The 14,474-nt window shown below is 36.3% G+C and overlaps 1 protein-coding gene across 4 annotated transcripts; it reads right to left on the bottom strand.

Moving 5' to 3' along the window:
- Positions 1 to 1,614: 1,614 nt before the first annotated feature.
- dnajb6a (DnaJ heat shock protein family (Hsp40) member B6a) lies at positions 1,615 to 13,928 on the bottom strand. Of its 4 annotated transcripts, none has more exons than XM_051136390.1 (10): positions 13,789 to 13,928; positions 11,670 to 11,749; positions 9,663 to 9,772; positions 8,942 to 8,998; positions 8,678 to 8,791; positions 6,645 to 6,812; positions 5,279 to 5,444; positions 3,732 to 3,802; positions 2,013 to 2,141; positions 1,615 to 1,926 (listed from the first exon to the last, which is right to left on the bottom strand). In XM_051136390.1, exons 2-10 carry the CDS (start codon positions 11,735 to 11,737, stop codon positions 1,859 to 1,861), a joined length of 951 nt encoding a protein of 316 aa, XP_050992347.1. In that variant the 5' UTR covers positions 11,738 to 11,749; positions 13,789 to 13,928; the 3' UTR covers positions 1,615 to 1,858. The 4 variants fall into 4 exon arrangements, with proteins under 4 accessions (XP_050992347.1, XP_050992357.1, XP_050992375.1 ...); XM_051136400.1 differs by having other exon boundaries at positions 11,670 to 11,746; positions 13,789 to 13,921; XM_051136418.1 differs by lacking the exons at positions 1,615 to 1,926; positions 2,013 to 2,141 and adding an exon at positions 2,148 to 2,899.
- Between the last annotated feature and the right edge of the window lie 546 nt (positions 13,929 to 14,474).

Here is a 14,474-nt window from a genome sequence, read left to right as displayed (position 1 = left end):
CCATCGTCGGGCAGTGTCTGTTGGGCTAGTCTGTTTGGTGTGTTTCACACGTCGGCGGGAGTTTGCCTGATTCAACATGTTAAATTGGCGTCAGGACCGTCGGGGAAATTGAGACCTCTGATTGGACGCCTAGTTTCGCGAAGGAGTCAGCGCGGGAAAATTAAAGCTACAGTGATGAAAACGATAAGTAAATGAAGGCGGCACAAACAGAAGGCTGTTTTCATGCTACGTGATCTTGCCAAAGCATTCCAATACGTGAATATTATCATAACAACATGAGCCGCTTAAAATGAAGAAACTTAGGCAACATAACTGATCTTCAAAATGGTAAGCAAGCGCTGCTGTGTTTACGTTTCGTATATCTGCGTTTATCTCGTATATTTTGGTTTCGGTCTCTCCTTTTGGATGACGAGTCTATACTTTTAAAAGCTGCTGATATAGACAGGTAAATGTTCTCACGCAGGCGCAGAAAGCACATGTTGGTTGTAGTCTGTCTGCTTTCGTCGCCGCTAGTTCTTTGAAGTCGGCTTGGCATATCCAGGCCTTTAAACGTTGTGGAAAACCCATGAACGATTTGTGTTGTTTAAAAAAGAATCCACATTGTTTTAGACATATTTTGGACTACGGGGGGCACCAATATTTCGAAGACGGGGAACAGTTGCACACCGTGAGCTACTGCCAGTGTTGCCAAATCCGGTTTTTGGGCTACTTTAACACCGTTGCCGATTGTTGTTTTTCATGTGCGCGGGTTGAAGCGACCACAATAATTTGACATTTATTCCCTGGAATGCGAATTTTACCAGGGGAACCCCGCCAAAAAATGTTTACCGGGATTTTTAACAGGTGACCCCCCTCAAAATAGATTGGGCTAGTTTTGAGTAGCAATTGGGCGGGTTTGGTTGTGAAAACCTGGCAACCCTGGCCACTGCCGCTACCTGTTGCTATTTTTACCACAACACAACTCGGAATACGAAATACTGATACGATGATCACAGCCACTGAAAGAGCTTACGGGTGCTGATGAATATAAGCATAGGCTTTTCCCCCCACAAGGAGTCTAAACTCACCTGGATATCGAGTAAAATCCGCGTTGAGAAACTCCTTCAGCGGCTGTGGCATCATGAAAAGTGTCGGTATGTTCATGTCCTGCCAGGATGGCATCTCGTGTTTCTTGTCTCTGCTGTTTGTATGCTCTTTCAGTAGCTGTGGTCTACTAAAGGCCTTAAAAATAGCAACAAATACGTAGCTCACTGAGTGCAACTCAGTCTAAATAACGTAAATCTTTAATTGGTTTTCTTCTACATATTTCAGTATGAGATATCATTTGTTATATTAAGTCATACAAGTCTTAATACTTGGGGTTCCCTCTAACAGAGTTGCTGCATTTACTCAAACTGTGATGATGTGGCTTATATTTCTCAATATGACAAAGCTTGTATACAACAATCAAGGCTGAAACCACATACCAAGCAACTAGCATTGTGTCTACATTAAATGTTACAAAGTTTGAGCATAAATCCAACTTAAGGCAAGACCTGTTTTACTGACAAATCAATGTACATTGGTTGTGTTTGTTCATTAATAAATTGTGTGGATCACGTGCACTTAAAACTATTCATTTTCATAGGTTTTTTTTAATTTCTGTATCAGTCACAGTTCTTCAGAGCAGATGATTTACTATGTCATCGATTAGTAGCGGCATAAAAAACTTAAAATAATCAATTTTACCTTTGCATCCAAAAAAACTAACAAACGAACAAAAAATTCCTAGCGCGTTTATCCATCCTCAACACATAAAATATCCACAGCTACAGTATGTCAGACTATCAGTAATATGAGTTCAGATGCAGAGACAAATTTAGGACTCTTTGGCCTTTTTGGTCTCTCCCTTCACCGTCATTCTCTTCCTCTTGACTCCAGTTTGCTCTGTTGAGATACATAACTTTTAAGTATCACAAGGATCATGCTAGAGCTGCAGGAATCTCACACGAAATATGAAATTGGCTTCTGACCTTTGCCTGTAGTTTTATTTTGCTCCTCTCTCTGAGCTGACTGCCTTGCTTGGGAGGAGGAGGAAGAGGAGTCAGGGAGCTCCTTCCTCTGTCTGTGACCCTCCAGCATGCCTACCTCCTGGGCTTTTCCTAGAGAGAGGGGTTTGGTTTAGTTTAGAAGGGGGGAGAGCACTGTTTTAATGAGTGCCTTGAATTGAAAAAGAGGTTTTTCAAACCAATTATATTTTATGTTACCAGACAGCTTCCCCAAACTGTTTTGATGATGATAGTTCCGCGTGATGCATACTATAACTCTGACATCCAGAGATAGAGATGCATTTAGAGACCATAAAATTCACAAAGCTTGTTAGTTTTGTTAGCCATGCAATCTGGAAGCACTGCAGCCAGCTTCATTTGGCAGAGTTGGAAGGCATTGAACAAAGACATTAAAAGGAAACAGCAAACAAATGTTATTCTGTGTCACAGAATTCAAAATACTTCTAAACGATAACTATATATAATTTAACAAAATAGTTTGAGACATTGTTTCAATAATTGGTTTTATTAAAATAATTTACATTTTTTTTTAAAACCCACCGTAGTTATCAAACCCTTCTCTTTACAACACTATATATTTTTATTACACTTTCAAAGGCTTATAGTATAACATTGTATTTGCTAATGGCATATTAAGGAAGTTACCTCTGTCAAGAAACTGCCCAGTGTCTCTACGTCTTTTTTGTTTCTGGTTTGAATATACCTTAAACATTAAAATGATCAATATAAATTTCTAATTAAAAAGATTAATAGTTAGGGAGATTGAACTCCAAAAGATGCAAAAACTAAACATGTTTTGTTATAAAAAAGTAAAGCATTGTTAGTTTAGGCAAACAAGCTGCAACACACTCCTGTAATGATTGGATTTGGAAGAAGAGAGAAAAAAAAAAAAAAAAAAAAGATCATTTTCAGTTAAAGCAAAACTACATAGACCGCAAAGCTGCCACATCCCCAAAAAGGATGAAACTCATTTATTTAGGTTCAAATTATTTTACAAAGTACACAAAGGTTCTTAAATGGTCATAAATCAGTTATATTATTAACTCCGATTCGCATCAGGTTAAGTAATAACATTACAACTATAAACAACATTTGTTGTCTTACATGCAACAATGAGGGGAAAAAAAGAACATTGTCATTAATTAAAAATAATAAAAATTGCATATCAGTACAATGAATCTAGCACTCTACCAGCATTTACAAATATGTTTAACAAATGAATTAGACAAGTTGCCATAAGGTTTGAACAGTAAGTTACGTACTCCAATTCCACACTCCACACAGTTGGAAAAGTCATGCACAATGCACAATCCTCTTTCTCTTTTCAGCCCAAAGCACTATTCAAAATGCAATGTGCATTCATGAGGACACGGCAACACAAAGTGCTCGCGGAAAGAAAGAAAAAAAAAATCTAATCTCACATTATGGTCCCAAATACAAGTAAAATGACATGTATCCTGCGCAAAATACTGACAGTCCCCATTTATAAATATATATAAACAAAAAATATTTCGGAAACAACAGTCTAAGAATGAAAAAGGGGAAAAAAAAAAAAAACACAACAAGCAAAAAACGCAATGTACAGACATCTGAACGACAGTACTAACATTGTTTGAGCTCAAGTTTGTGCTGAAAGGGCTCCATTATCTTACTTGTGTTCCAATCTCAGCAGTTGTTCCTTACCATTTATGGTTACAGATTTTAACTGTCCGTCTTCTTCCACTTCTACACGTTCCTGTCCATTCTCGACAATTCTATAGAAACAAATAAATAGCACATGTATGAATCACAGGAAGGAAACATTTAAAATTTAGTTTTAAGCTAAGCAGGGTTGCCAAGGGGAAAAAAAAAAAAAATTGTATTTGTGTATACTTGTATATGTTTTGTTTTTATAACTGCACTGCCTTTGATATGTTCTATCGTTAAAAAAAAATTTAAAAAGATTTGCGAACCTGCACTGAAATCCTGATCTGAATCAAATGATTTGCGATCTGTGCTCCGAAGTTCCGATCTAAAGAAAATGAATCGCACTCTGAAGTACCATATCATTTCAGATCAGGATTCAGAGCACGGATTGCAAATCAACTGAAATAAGGTTTTTGCATACCGAGTGCAAAATTCTTGTCTGAATATCGGACTCTAAGATCAGATCAGAACTTAGTGTATTGCGAATCATTTTATCTAGATTAGGACTTCAAATTGTGAATCATTTGATTTAAATAATTCATTTCGCAAAATGATTCACGAACCTGTTCTGATCTAAAGGAGATGATTCGCGGTCTGACTGGAGCGTCTCGAAAGAGTGACTCATTTTGTGAGGCAATGGTTTGATTCAAAGTTTCGAAAAGCTCCGTTTCACCCATCACTACAAGTTTTTTTAAAACTGTTACAAGCGATGCCGAAATTCAAAAATGTATCTCTTTTACTTTGTTCTGGTCTTTGCTAGTGAATCGCTTGAAATGAATGATCGAGTCACAAACATTTCCAGCATAAATTACTCAATTTATTCGGTTTGCCTGTTCCTCTTTTTGCATATTCAGCCATGTTTACACGACACTGTCAGTACTACTACTGGCTTGGCTTGATTATTTTCTGACATTAACTAAAATAAGCGAAAAAGGTATATTTTTTTGGAATTGTGTGAATTTTGTGTGAAAAGATATATGCTTATTGACAAAATGAAACACTTATTTCTTAGATACATTGTCTTTCAAAAATTCATGCACTTTTCAAGACCCTCTTCATGAACATTGATATTTTCAAGGGTTTTCCAGGCCTTAAATTTCAAAAAGTCAAATTAAAATACTTCAAGCACTTTAAGGACCTTGTACAAACCCTGGGTAAAACACACGGTGGTGAGGTTTCCCTGGTACAGTTTGCATTCCAGGGGCTAAATATAACATTATTGGGGTCACTTCAACCCATGTACGTGAAAAACAACCCATGGCAATGATGTTAAAAACAGCGGACTTGGCAACACTTAAGCTATGCTGCTTAGGTAATTGGTTTGACATTACTTTCATATCTCAAACTATCTGCCTTATTTTGCATCTTAGAAATTGTAATAATAAAATATATGATTTAAAAAATACCAGCAGCAGTATCACATAGCTGTTTTGTAGCTAAAAATAACTAAAAGCTGATAATACCAGAAGCCTCGTAAAAGTGGCCACACCTAGTCTTATGTTAAAAATAAAATGGATAAATTACAACTCTGGAAAGATGCCTACCTTTTCGTAGTGATTTTCCTGCCATTGATGAATTTAGTGGAGGTTGACACAGAGCGGAAGCTGCCCATGCCTCCGCCACCTCCCCCTCCACCAAATGAAGTTGAAGAGAAAGAAGTAAAGCCACCGCCGCCTCCACCTCCTCCCATATGCCCAAAGGGGGAGAAACCTAACAAAATAACAATACAAAGTAAATAAAGAAACAAACAAACACTATGGCACCAAAAACATTCTGATGCTCATGGATATATCCATGATAAATCCCACCTCTTGTGTTCGTGCATGTTTGCAAATCAGTCTGAATGAACAATATAATTGCGTTAATGGGAAGACTAATTTTAAAAAGTAAGTAAACAACTCACACTTAGATATACCCACTTTGTTATTTTAAAATGAGACAAAAAATGGCATGAAAACATGTGGGATTTTTTTTTTTGTCTCCATGTCAGTGATGGCAATAATAACAGAGTTCTGATAGCAGTGGGCAGCCATATTGCTATCGCTGTGGCGCCCGAGGAGCAGTTGGGGGTTCGGTGCCTTGCTCAAGGGACTCACCTCAGTCGTGGTATTGAGGGTGGGGAGAGCACTGGTTATTCACTAAATAGTTAAAAATTTAACTAATAAACAGAATAGCTCAACATAAATTGACAAATAAAATATATTGTTTAACTAGTTACCATCTTGAATTACTATTTTGAAAAAAAGTCAAATCACTGAAAACACTAACATGATGATTTATTTTAAAAAAAAAAAAAAAAAAAAGCCTCCTCATTTCAGAACACCACCACACACCACTGATATATATGGCCTTACACCTATAAAAAGATATCATATACCCTGATGGTTCACTTGTAGTACAAGTTCCAGAAATTCTTAGGCTAGTTTAGGCCTTTATTTTGAGCAGATTATGTTTGCACAATTGAAAAGTTTTGAAATTAAGGACAAACACATTTGTGACCCTGAGCCACAAAACAAGTCTTAAGTAGCACGGGTATATATGTAGCGATAGCCAGCAATACATTCTAGGGGTTATTAAGTAGAGATCATGTTCCATGAAGATATTTTGTAAATTTCCTACCATACATATATCAAAATGTAATTTTTGATTAGTAATATGCATTGCTAAGAACTTAATTTGGACAGCTTTAAAGGCGATTTTCTCAATATTAAGAATTTTTGCACTCTCAGATTCCAGATTTTCAAATAGTTGTATCTCAGCCAATTATTGTCCTGTTCCTTGTCCCTAACAAACCATACATCAATGAAAAGCCTATTTATTCAGCTTTCGGATGATGTATAAATCTCAGTTTCGAAAAATTGACCCTTGTGACTGGTTTTGTGGTCCAGGGTCACATTTGTGACATCTGACCTGCATCAAAAGATGAAAATCCTGCTCCAAAAGGTGGGAATCCCCCAAAGCCCCCGAAGAAGGACCCTCCTGTCCGGCTCCTGCTCATGCCCCGCTGGTGGTGGTGGTGGTGGTGATGGTGCTGCCGCCGACCCCCACCAAAGAAGTCATCGTTAAATGGATCTCTAGCTAAAAATGTAAAGAAAGCAGCATTTATAGACCTTACGTAGCTCTGTCCCTTTTCGGTGTTGTGCTTGTAGTCTTCTGTCTTCCAGACTGTATTTCCACAACTTGATAGTCTTATGGATTTATGAATGAACTGCTCGTTTTAAAATCTTCCTGATCTACAGACATTTGTTATGACATCCATTTTAAACATTACAATGCAGGGCTCGAAATTACCTTTTTTACTTGGTAGCACTGGTGTTCCCAAATTCAAAAAGTTAGGAGCACCAAATAAAATTTAGGAGCACCCAATGAATATTAGGGAGCACCACAACTGCCAACTGAGAGGAATGGCCAGCAGCATCCTGATGATTAATAGCTTCATCAGTCGAACTTGATCCTGAATTCTTTACCACACACTTTTTTTAGTAATGCACTGAGCTTGATTTTCATGGCTATTTCTGATTACCAATACTTTACAAACAAATGGGCTATTTTAATAATTATTTACTGCCTTAAGAAAGGGACAAGAAAGAATGAAAATGTAAACTTAATCCACGCAATGATGCTGCATGCATGAGCCGTTTCTATTTAAATTAGATCATAATTTCAATATCTGAAGCAAAAACAGAAAGGTCTGACAGACTTTAGCTTTGTGAAATTATGCTACATAAAACACCTGGGCCAAACCACACATGAAAGATAACTTACTCCAGTAATCAGGTACTGTTTGACAGGCTTTTAATTTATTGTTTTATTTTTCTGAGTGTGCACGCTTCAAATGTAAGCGCATGTCAGAACAGCACACGAATGAAATGTTTAAGCGACAAGGTTTAAAGCACATGCAAATAATGTACTTGTGTGAGTGCAAATAAGTGCAGTGTTTATTAAGTGGAATTCTGCTGCTGAGTAAACATTTGTTGTGAATGTATGTCGCGTGAGACGGAGGCACCAGAACTGCAACTGATAAAATGTGCGCTGTAGCACGATAGGCTTATTTTATTTCTTCAATAATAGCAGATCCTAGGGATATTTTAATCATCAAGAATCAAAAATGTTCATATCGCTCACCCATAACTGCAATGCAGTGCAAATCAGGAACAGAGATTGGTTAAAAGAAAATGTTTGGAGCAAAAACCGGCCGGTTCCGAGTTCCAACGGAGCGCAAAGTGATTGACGGCTAATTTCTAAAATCTGCATTCAATCTAAAAATGTAAAGATGAAGTTTAATTGGTTATGTAAGCTAATGTTGGATAGAAGGGCTCACTGTATCGGCTCACAGCAGTCATATACGGTGCAGTACTTAAAGAAATTAAAACAAGTCGCAGCACAACAATTACTTGCACTCGCACAAATGCTCCCAAATACATTTTGAGGTCGCGCAGATTAAATTCCTGGAGCATATGCGACCAAAACGGTCGCAATTTCGAGCCCTGCAATGTTCAAGATAAATTCTGTTAAAGGGATCATTAATATTATCATCATTATGATTGTATTTTTCTTCAAAACCACCATTCACTGTCATTATAAAGCTTGGAAGAGCCAGGACATTTTTTAAAAAATATAACTCTGATTATATTTGTCTGAAATAAAGTCATATACACCTAGGATGGTTTGAGGATGAGTAAATCATGGGGTAATTTTCATTTTTTGGATGAACTATCCCAATAACTCTACAATAAATAAATTAATTCACCAGCTAATTACTCTGCATTATTCTGCTACAGAAATACACAAAGCTCCCGCAAAAACAGAAGTTCAAAAAGACAAAATTGTAAAGATGGCTGTACGCCTGTTTCTCTGGCACATAATGTTTATAGAATTGGCTAAAAAAAAAAAAAAAATCTACTTTTCCAATGAAAGCACACAAATAAACACTGTAAACTCACCAAAGAAATCTGCAAAAGGATCTTGTCCACCAAAGAATTCCCTGAAGACATCCTCTGGATTGCGGAATGTGAATCCACCAAAGTGGTCATTATTAAAATGTCCTCTTCCTCCTCCTGTCCAAATGAAAAAAAAAAAAAGCGACAGGTTTAAACATAGCATACTGACATTGTATGGGCATATTTATATACTTAGATTTATTTTAGATTAGGGCCAACTGGGGCCAAACACCATATTATTAAAATTCACTGTAGGATGTAATTTACCTCCCCCTGGAGTTAAGCCTTCTTTTCCATATCGATCATATACATTCCTTTTGTCTGCTAAAGTAGAGAAAACCGAGAGTTAATCAACTACATCTTATAGTAAAGCAGAAAATACCAACATACAATGTGAGAGACCATATAGATTTGTTGCACAGCATCTGTCAAAAATCTAGTAATTACATTAGTCATGCACCAGCCCTGAATCACACCTTGAAAGCACCAGACAAACCATCAGTCAATAATTTTTTGGATTTCAAAAAAAGTCCATCATAATAAGCAGCGAATACAACCGCTGAACACACCCCCTCCTTATGAAGGAGTGTCTTAAAAGTGCAGAGTCTGTACAAGGCTGATAAGACTTGCATGTTAAACATGCAATTTTGACAACACAGTGAGAGTGTGTGTAATCAGCTGTGCCACGTTTGGCTAAATACAAAAAACTACTTGTTTACACTATATTGAGAATCTATAGCTCTTCTAATATAGCCCATTTACTGCTAGCGCAAAGTGTATGGGTGATAAAGCTTTTTTTTTTTAGAAATGCTCAACAGTAAGGATTTTTTAATCTGACGATCCAATCAGGCCATTACATAAAATTTTCACTGGTCATGAGAAAAAATTTAAAATGGTGATATTTTTAGGTAAATAATTCAACTGAAATACTGTAAACAAACATATTTATTTTTATTATCTTTTTAAAATTCCTTATGTTAAGACTTACCATCTGACAGGACTTCATAAGCTTCTGAAAGCTCTTTAAACATCCTTTCTGCCTCCTCCTTGTTATCCGGATTCTTATCTGGATGCCACCTGAGAGCTAGTTTCCTGTACCTACAAGGGAAATACAGCATGACAGAGTGATAAATGAGCAAAGACAGGCATAATAACATATTTAAAGGGGTCATTAAAGGAGAAGTCCACTTCCAAAACAAAGATTCACATATAATGTACTCACCCCCTTGTCATCCTAGATGTTCATGTCTTTCTTTCTTCAGTCGTAAAGAAATTATGTTTTTTAATGAAAACATTTCAGCTGTTTTCTCCATATAATGGACTGATTTTGTGCCCCGATTTTGAACTTCCGAAATGCAGTTTAAATGCGGCTTCAAACTATCCCAAATGCTGTTGTAAACAATCCCAGCTGAGAAAGAAGGGTCTTATCTAGCGTAACGATTGGTTGTTTTCATAAAAATAATACAATTTATATACTTTTAATGTCAAACACTCATCTTGTCTTACTCTGCCTGGACTGTTTTCCGGTTCATGACAGTTAGGGTATGTTGAAAAACTCCCATCTCACGTTCTCCCTCAACTTCAAAATCGCCCTATATCGCTGTTTTACCTTTTTTGTTAAGGTTGTTTGATCTTCTTTGCATGTTCACTGAGTTTTTCGACATACCCTAACTGTCTTGAGCCACAATACACAGAGTTCATGGAGAGCAAGGCAAGATGAGCGTTTGAGATTAAAAAGTATTTAAATTGTATTTTTTTTTTAATGGCAATAACTGATCATTTCGCTAGATAATACCCTTCTTCCTCAGCTGGGATCATTTACAACCGCATTTGGGATTGTTTGAAGCCGCATTTAAACTGCATTTTGGAAGTTCAAAATTGGGGCACAATAGCAGTCCATTATATGGAGAAAAATGCTGAAATCTTCTCCTCAAAAAACAATTTCTTTACGACTGAAGAAAGAAAGGCATGAACATCTTGGATGACAAGGGTCACCCAAGGGTACATTATATGTGAACCTTTGTTTTGGAAGTGGACTTCTCCTTTAACTGAGAAACCAAAATTTCCTTGATCTTTTGACAAATAAGATGTCATCGTATTACAACAACATCCTGTAAGTTTCAGAACTCAAAATTCTCTCTTATACCCTTATATTGAAGCCAATTTGCCGAAACGTTTTGTGTCCACCGATTCATGCATGTAGAAAGTAGATAAGAGAGGCAAACGCAAGTCTATGCAAAAATCAAACAATAAAGATGGCTCAGAAGACAACAAGATCCTGTGCAGTACCAAGTTATGGAAAAACAGTCTTTGCATTGCCTTCCTTCTGATCCCTGAACTTTATTTTTGTCAGTGTCAGTAAGAACTTGGTCCTTTGTTCACTTCATTTCACAGCGGATTCGTTTACAAACAAGGCACAATTCGAGACAGGATTTTCAGAAAGATTAAATCTAAAGTACGATGCTGTGCTGACTATACTGGATCCGACAGCAATGTTGCACCACACAAGTGTAAGCACCTGTTACATTTATTACATGGTCACTATTGCTTTGTCTGTTATTACAGATTGTTTTCTGGGTAAATATGTTTTTAATCTAAATCACAGCAGCGTCCATCTGTGAAGGATGTTGGCTGTTAAACATACACAACTGTTAGCCAATCATAGCAGTGGGCATTTACTTTCGAGTCTACAGTCTGCCACACCTATTCAAACAGACCGTTTTGATGAGAGGGGTTAAAACAGGACAGAAAATAGCCTATAACTTTTAAATTATGATGTTTTTTGATGTAAAAAATGATAACACTATAAGTAGACCTCAGAGAAAGAATTATTAAAAAAAAAAAAAAAAAAAAAAAGAGTCAGTTCATGACACATAACACAACTAAAAAAATCATTACTGCTACTATTTTGACATTTGAATTACTGTTAAATGTTGAAAAGCATGCATTGTTAGGGATATTAAGACTACTGATTGAAACCAAAGATGAAGCTTACGCTTTTTTGATGTCATCTGGAGATGCATTTCTCGGCACCCCAAGAGTCCTGTAATAGTCGTCACCCATTGCCACCAACTGCTGTCAGTCAAAAGGGGGATAAATGACAAAATAATAATTACTAGCACATATCTGCAGGCACTGTAACTACACAGTAATCAACTTTGTCATCTGATGCATCAATTTCTAAGGTCTCTAAATTTTCAACATGACAAAAACTTCTGTTAAGCACAATCCTGCAGTAAAATCTTTATTGTTTTTTATTGTCTAAGGAACTAAGGGAGCTTCAATCATAAAACTACTCATTTAAATATCATATTACTAAGAAATATTATTGGGAGACACAAGAGTGAAAACTGATTTACACTACAAGATAACAGAATTTAATTTATCCCTTTGGCCATATCTAATTGGCATCTGCACCAATCTGCATATTTTGCCTCTAAATTAAACTGATGTGTTTTTTCCTCCTCAAGTGTGAGCCCCATATAATCTCAACTATATAATAAAATACAGGCCATAAAAGACTCATTAAAAAAAAAAAAAAAAACATAAACCAATTTCAAGATGCTTAAATTTCTTTATCACAACAAATGTGAACCTGAAACCTTTATTCATTTGTAATAAGTAATAATTAAAGCGAAAGTCCAGATCAGCTTAAAAAAATAACCCACGATTGACTGTGGAGCTAATAACAGGTGCTTTCTGAAACTCAACCAGGGTCTTTTGTCTAATTACTGTTGACATTTACACATGATATGGTGACATTAGGAAAATAAATAAACTGAAATTGGACACCCTGTCTGCTACAGTAAACATTACAGATTTGTATTCTGCTGCTTTCATTTTTCATCTCTTTTTCATCTTTATATATATATATATATATATATATATACACATATATACATATATACATGAAGAGTTCAGATGCAAAAGCCTCTAAATCCATCTGACATATTTCTTCAAAATTTGCATTTCTTTCTGGCTACTTTGTATAGGTTTCTATGTAAGTACTGGTACTTCTGACTGGGCTGAGGCTGGAATTTAGTGTGTTTTAATTGAAAAGTAAAAGTATTTGATGAACGTATACTATGTGTCAGAAGCTTTTTCACGCAGTATCATTATCTCATTTTTGACCGAGATGGCTTTTAGCTGGTTTTGCATCTGAACTCTTGATGTGCAACTAATTAAAATCACTCCGTGGGCTGGTCACATTTTCTCATTGCAGCGCCTGATACTAACAGCAGCATGTGATGCCTCTATTTTGTCTATTTTGTCCCTCAATGACCCAGAATCAAGCTCAGCTCTTTCATGTGTGGCAAACACCATGGGGTACTAACTTCATATTATGATGGGTTTGTTTCCACACAACACATAATATTTTGTGTGCAAAATAAGCGACTGAGAGGTGCTATGGATGTTACGTTGTCTTTACTCTATTAACAATATGATCAAACATACAGTTATGAATATAAGCAATGATTTTTCGTGCAATGCAAATAGATGGCCAGTAAAACACACTGAAGATAAGCAGTAAAGACGTAGTTCACCCACGAAAAAGAAAGAAAAATCTTTTTGTGATTTACTCATCCTTATGTTGTTTCAAACCTGTTTGACTTACATTCTTCAGTAGAACAAAAAAATAAATGATCTGGCAGAATGAAAGTCTTTGTAACCACACTTTCCTTTCATAGACAAAAGACGCATTCAAAGTGATGACTGAGGCTGTCATTCTGACAAAACACTCTTTTTGTGTTTAGAAGAATAAAGAAAAACACATAGTTTTGGAGGAATATGAAGAATGTTCATGCCTCTTTAAAGCTTCTGTATGTCAACAAGCTAGCCAACCACTAACAATACTATTCATAATCCCTTTAATACCTACTTCGTGACTAATTAAAAGCTTACCCTATTTTACCCACACTTTCAGCAAACCAAAAAATCGGAAAGGAAATATAACTTGCTGTTATTTATATTGCGACCTGGCAACCTTGGCATCTTTTAGATCAGCTAGCCAGCTAGCAACAATGCTATGAGCTGGCGAGCAGCTTTTATTATTATTTATCTCATAAAGCAAATCCCTAGCGTAAGTCTGGAGACATATTTAACGCTTAACCTACCTTGTCTTTTAACTGCCAGAGGCAGTTGCTCTGTTTTTGGTCCGCTAACCTCTGCCTGCGGGACGCTGTATCGAGCTGATGTGACAAGCAACGAAGCGTCCGGAAATAACACGAATCTTCTGGGGGGTTTTGCAAGATTCGACGTCACGTCCTGTTTGAGGTATTCAAAGCAACCGCGCCTTCGGCTTCAGTTTTTCTGAGGAAATCAATCATTTTAGTGGAGAAGTTTGACAGTCGCTCTATGGTGTGTTTTCGTCTGCTGCATGAAAAAGGTTGGCCATTATAGTTGCTGTATTTCAGATTATATTAGCGTTGTTCATCAAGTAGCCACGTATGAGTCCTGCTTTACCTGCAGGTTGTATAATACACTACAAGTCAAACGTTTTTGAACAGTAAGTTTTTTTGAAAGTATTTTTAAACAAGCCTCTTCTGCTCACCAAGCCTGCATTTATTTGATCCTAAGTACAGCAAAAACAGTGAAATTTTGGGCTATTTGACTATTTATTTATTTATTTTTTTACTATTTAACTTTTTTCTATTTGAATATATTTTAAAATGTCGTTTATTCTGTGATTTTATTTATTCAGCTGAATTTTTAGCATCATTACTCAACACACTTCAGTACTCCAGAAATCATTCTGATATTCTGATTTGCTGCTTAAAAATGTAATTTTTATATTTTTTTA

The sequence above is a fragment of the Labeo rohita genome, chromosome 2 (genome assembly GCF_022985175.1).
Source record: "Labeo rohita strain BAU-BD-2019 chromosome 2, IGBB_LRoh.1.0, whole genome shotgun sequence".
Classification (NCBI taxonomy): domain Eukaryota; kingdom Metazoa; phylum Chordata; class Actinopteri; order Cypriniformes; family Cyprinidae; genus Labeo; species Labeo rohita.
The sequence above is the reverse complement of the archived record's forward strand: the minus strand, read 5'-3'. Positions and strand labels throughout refer to the sequence as shown.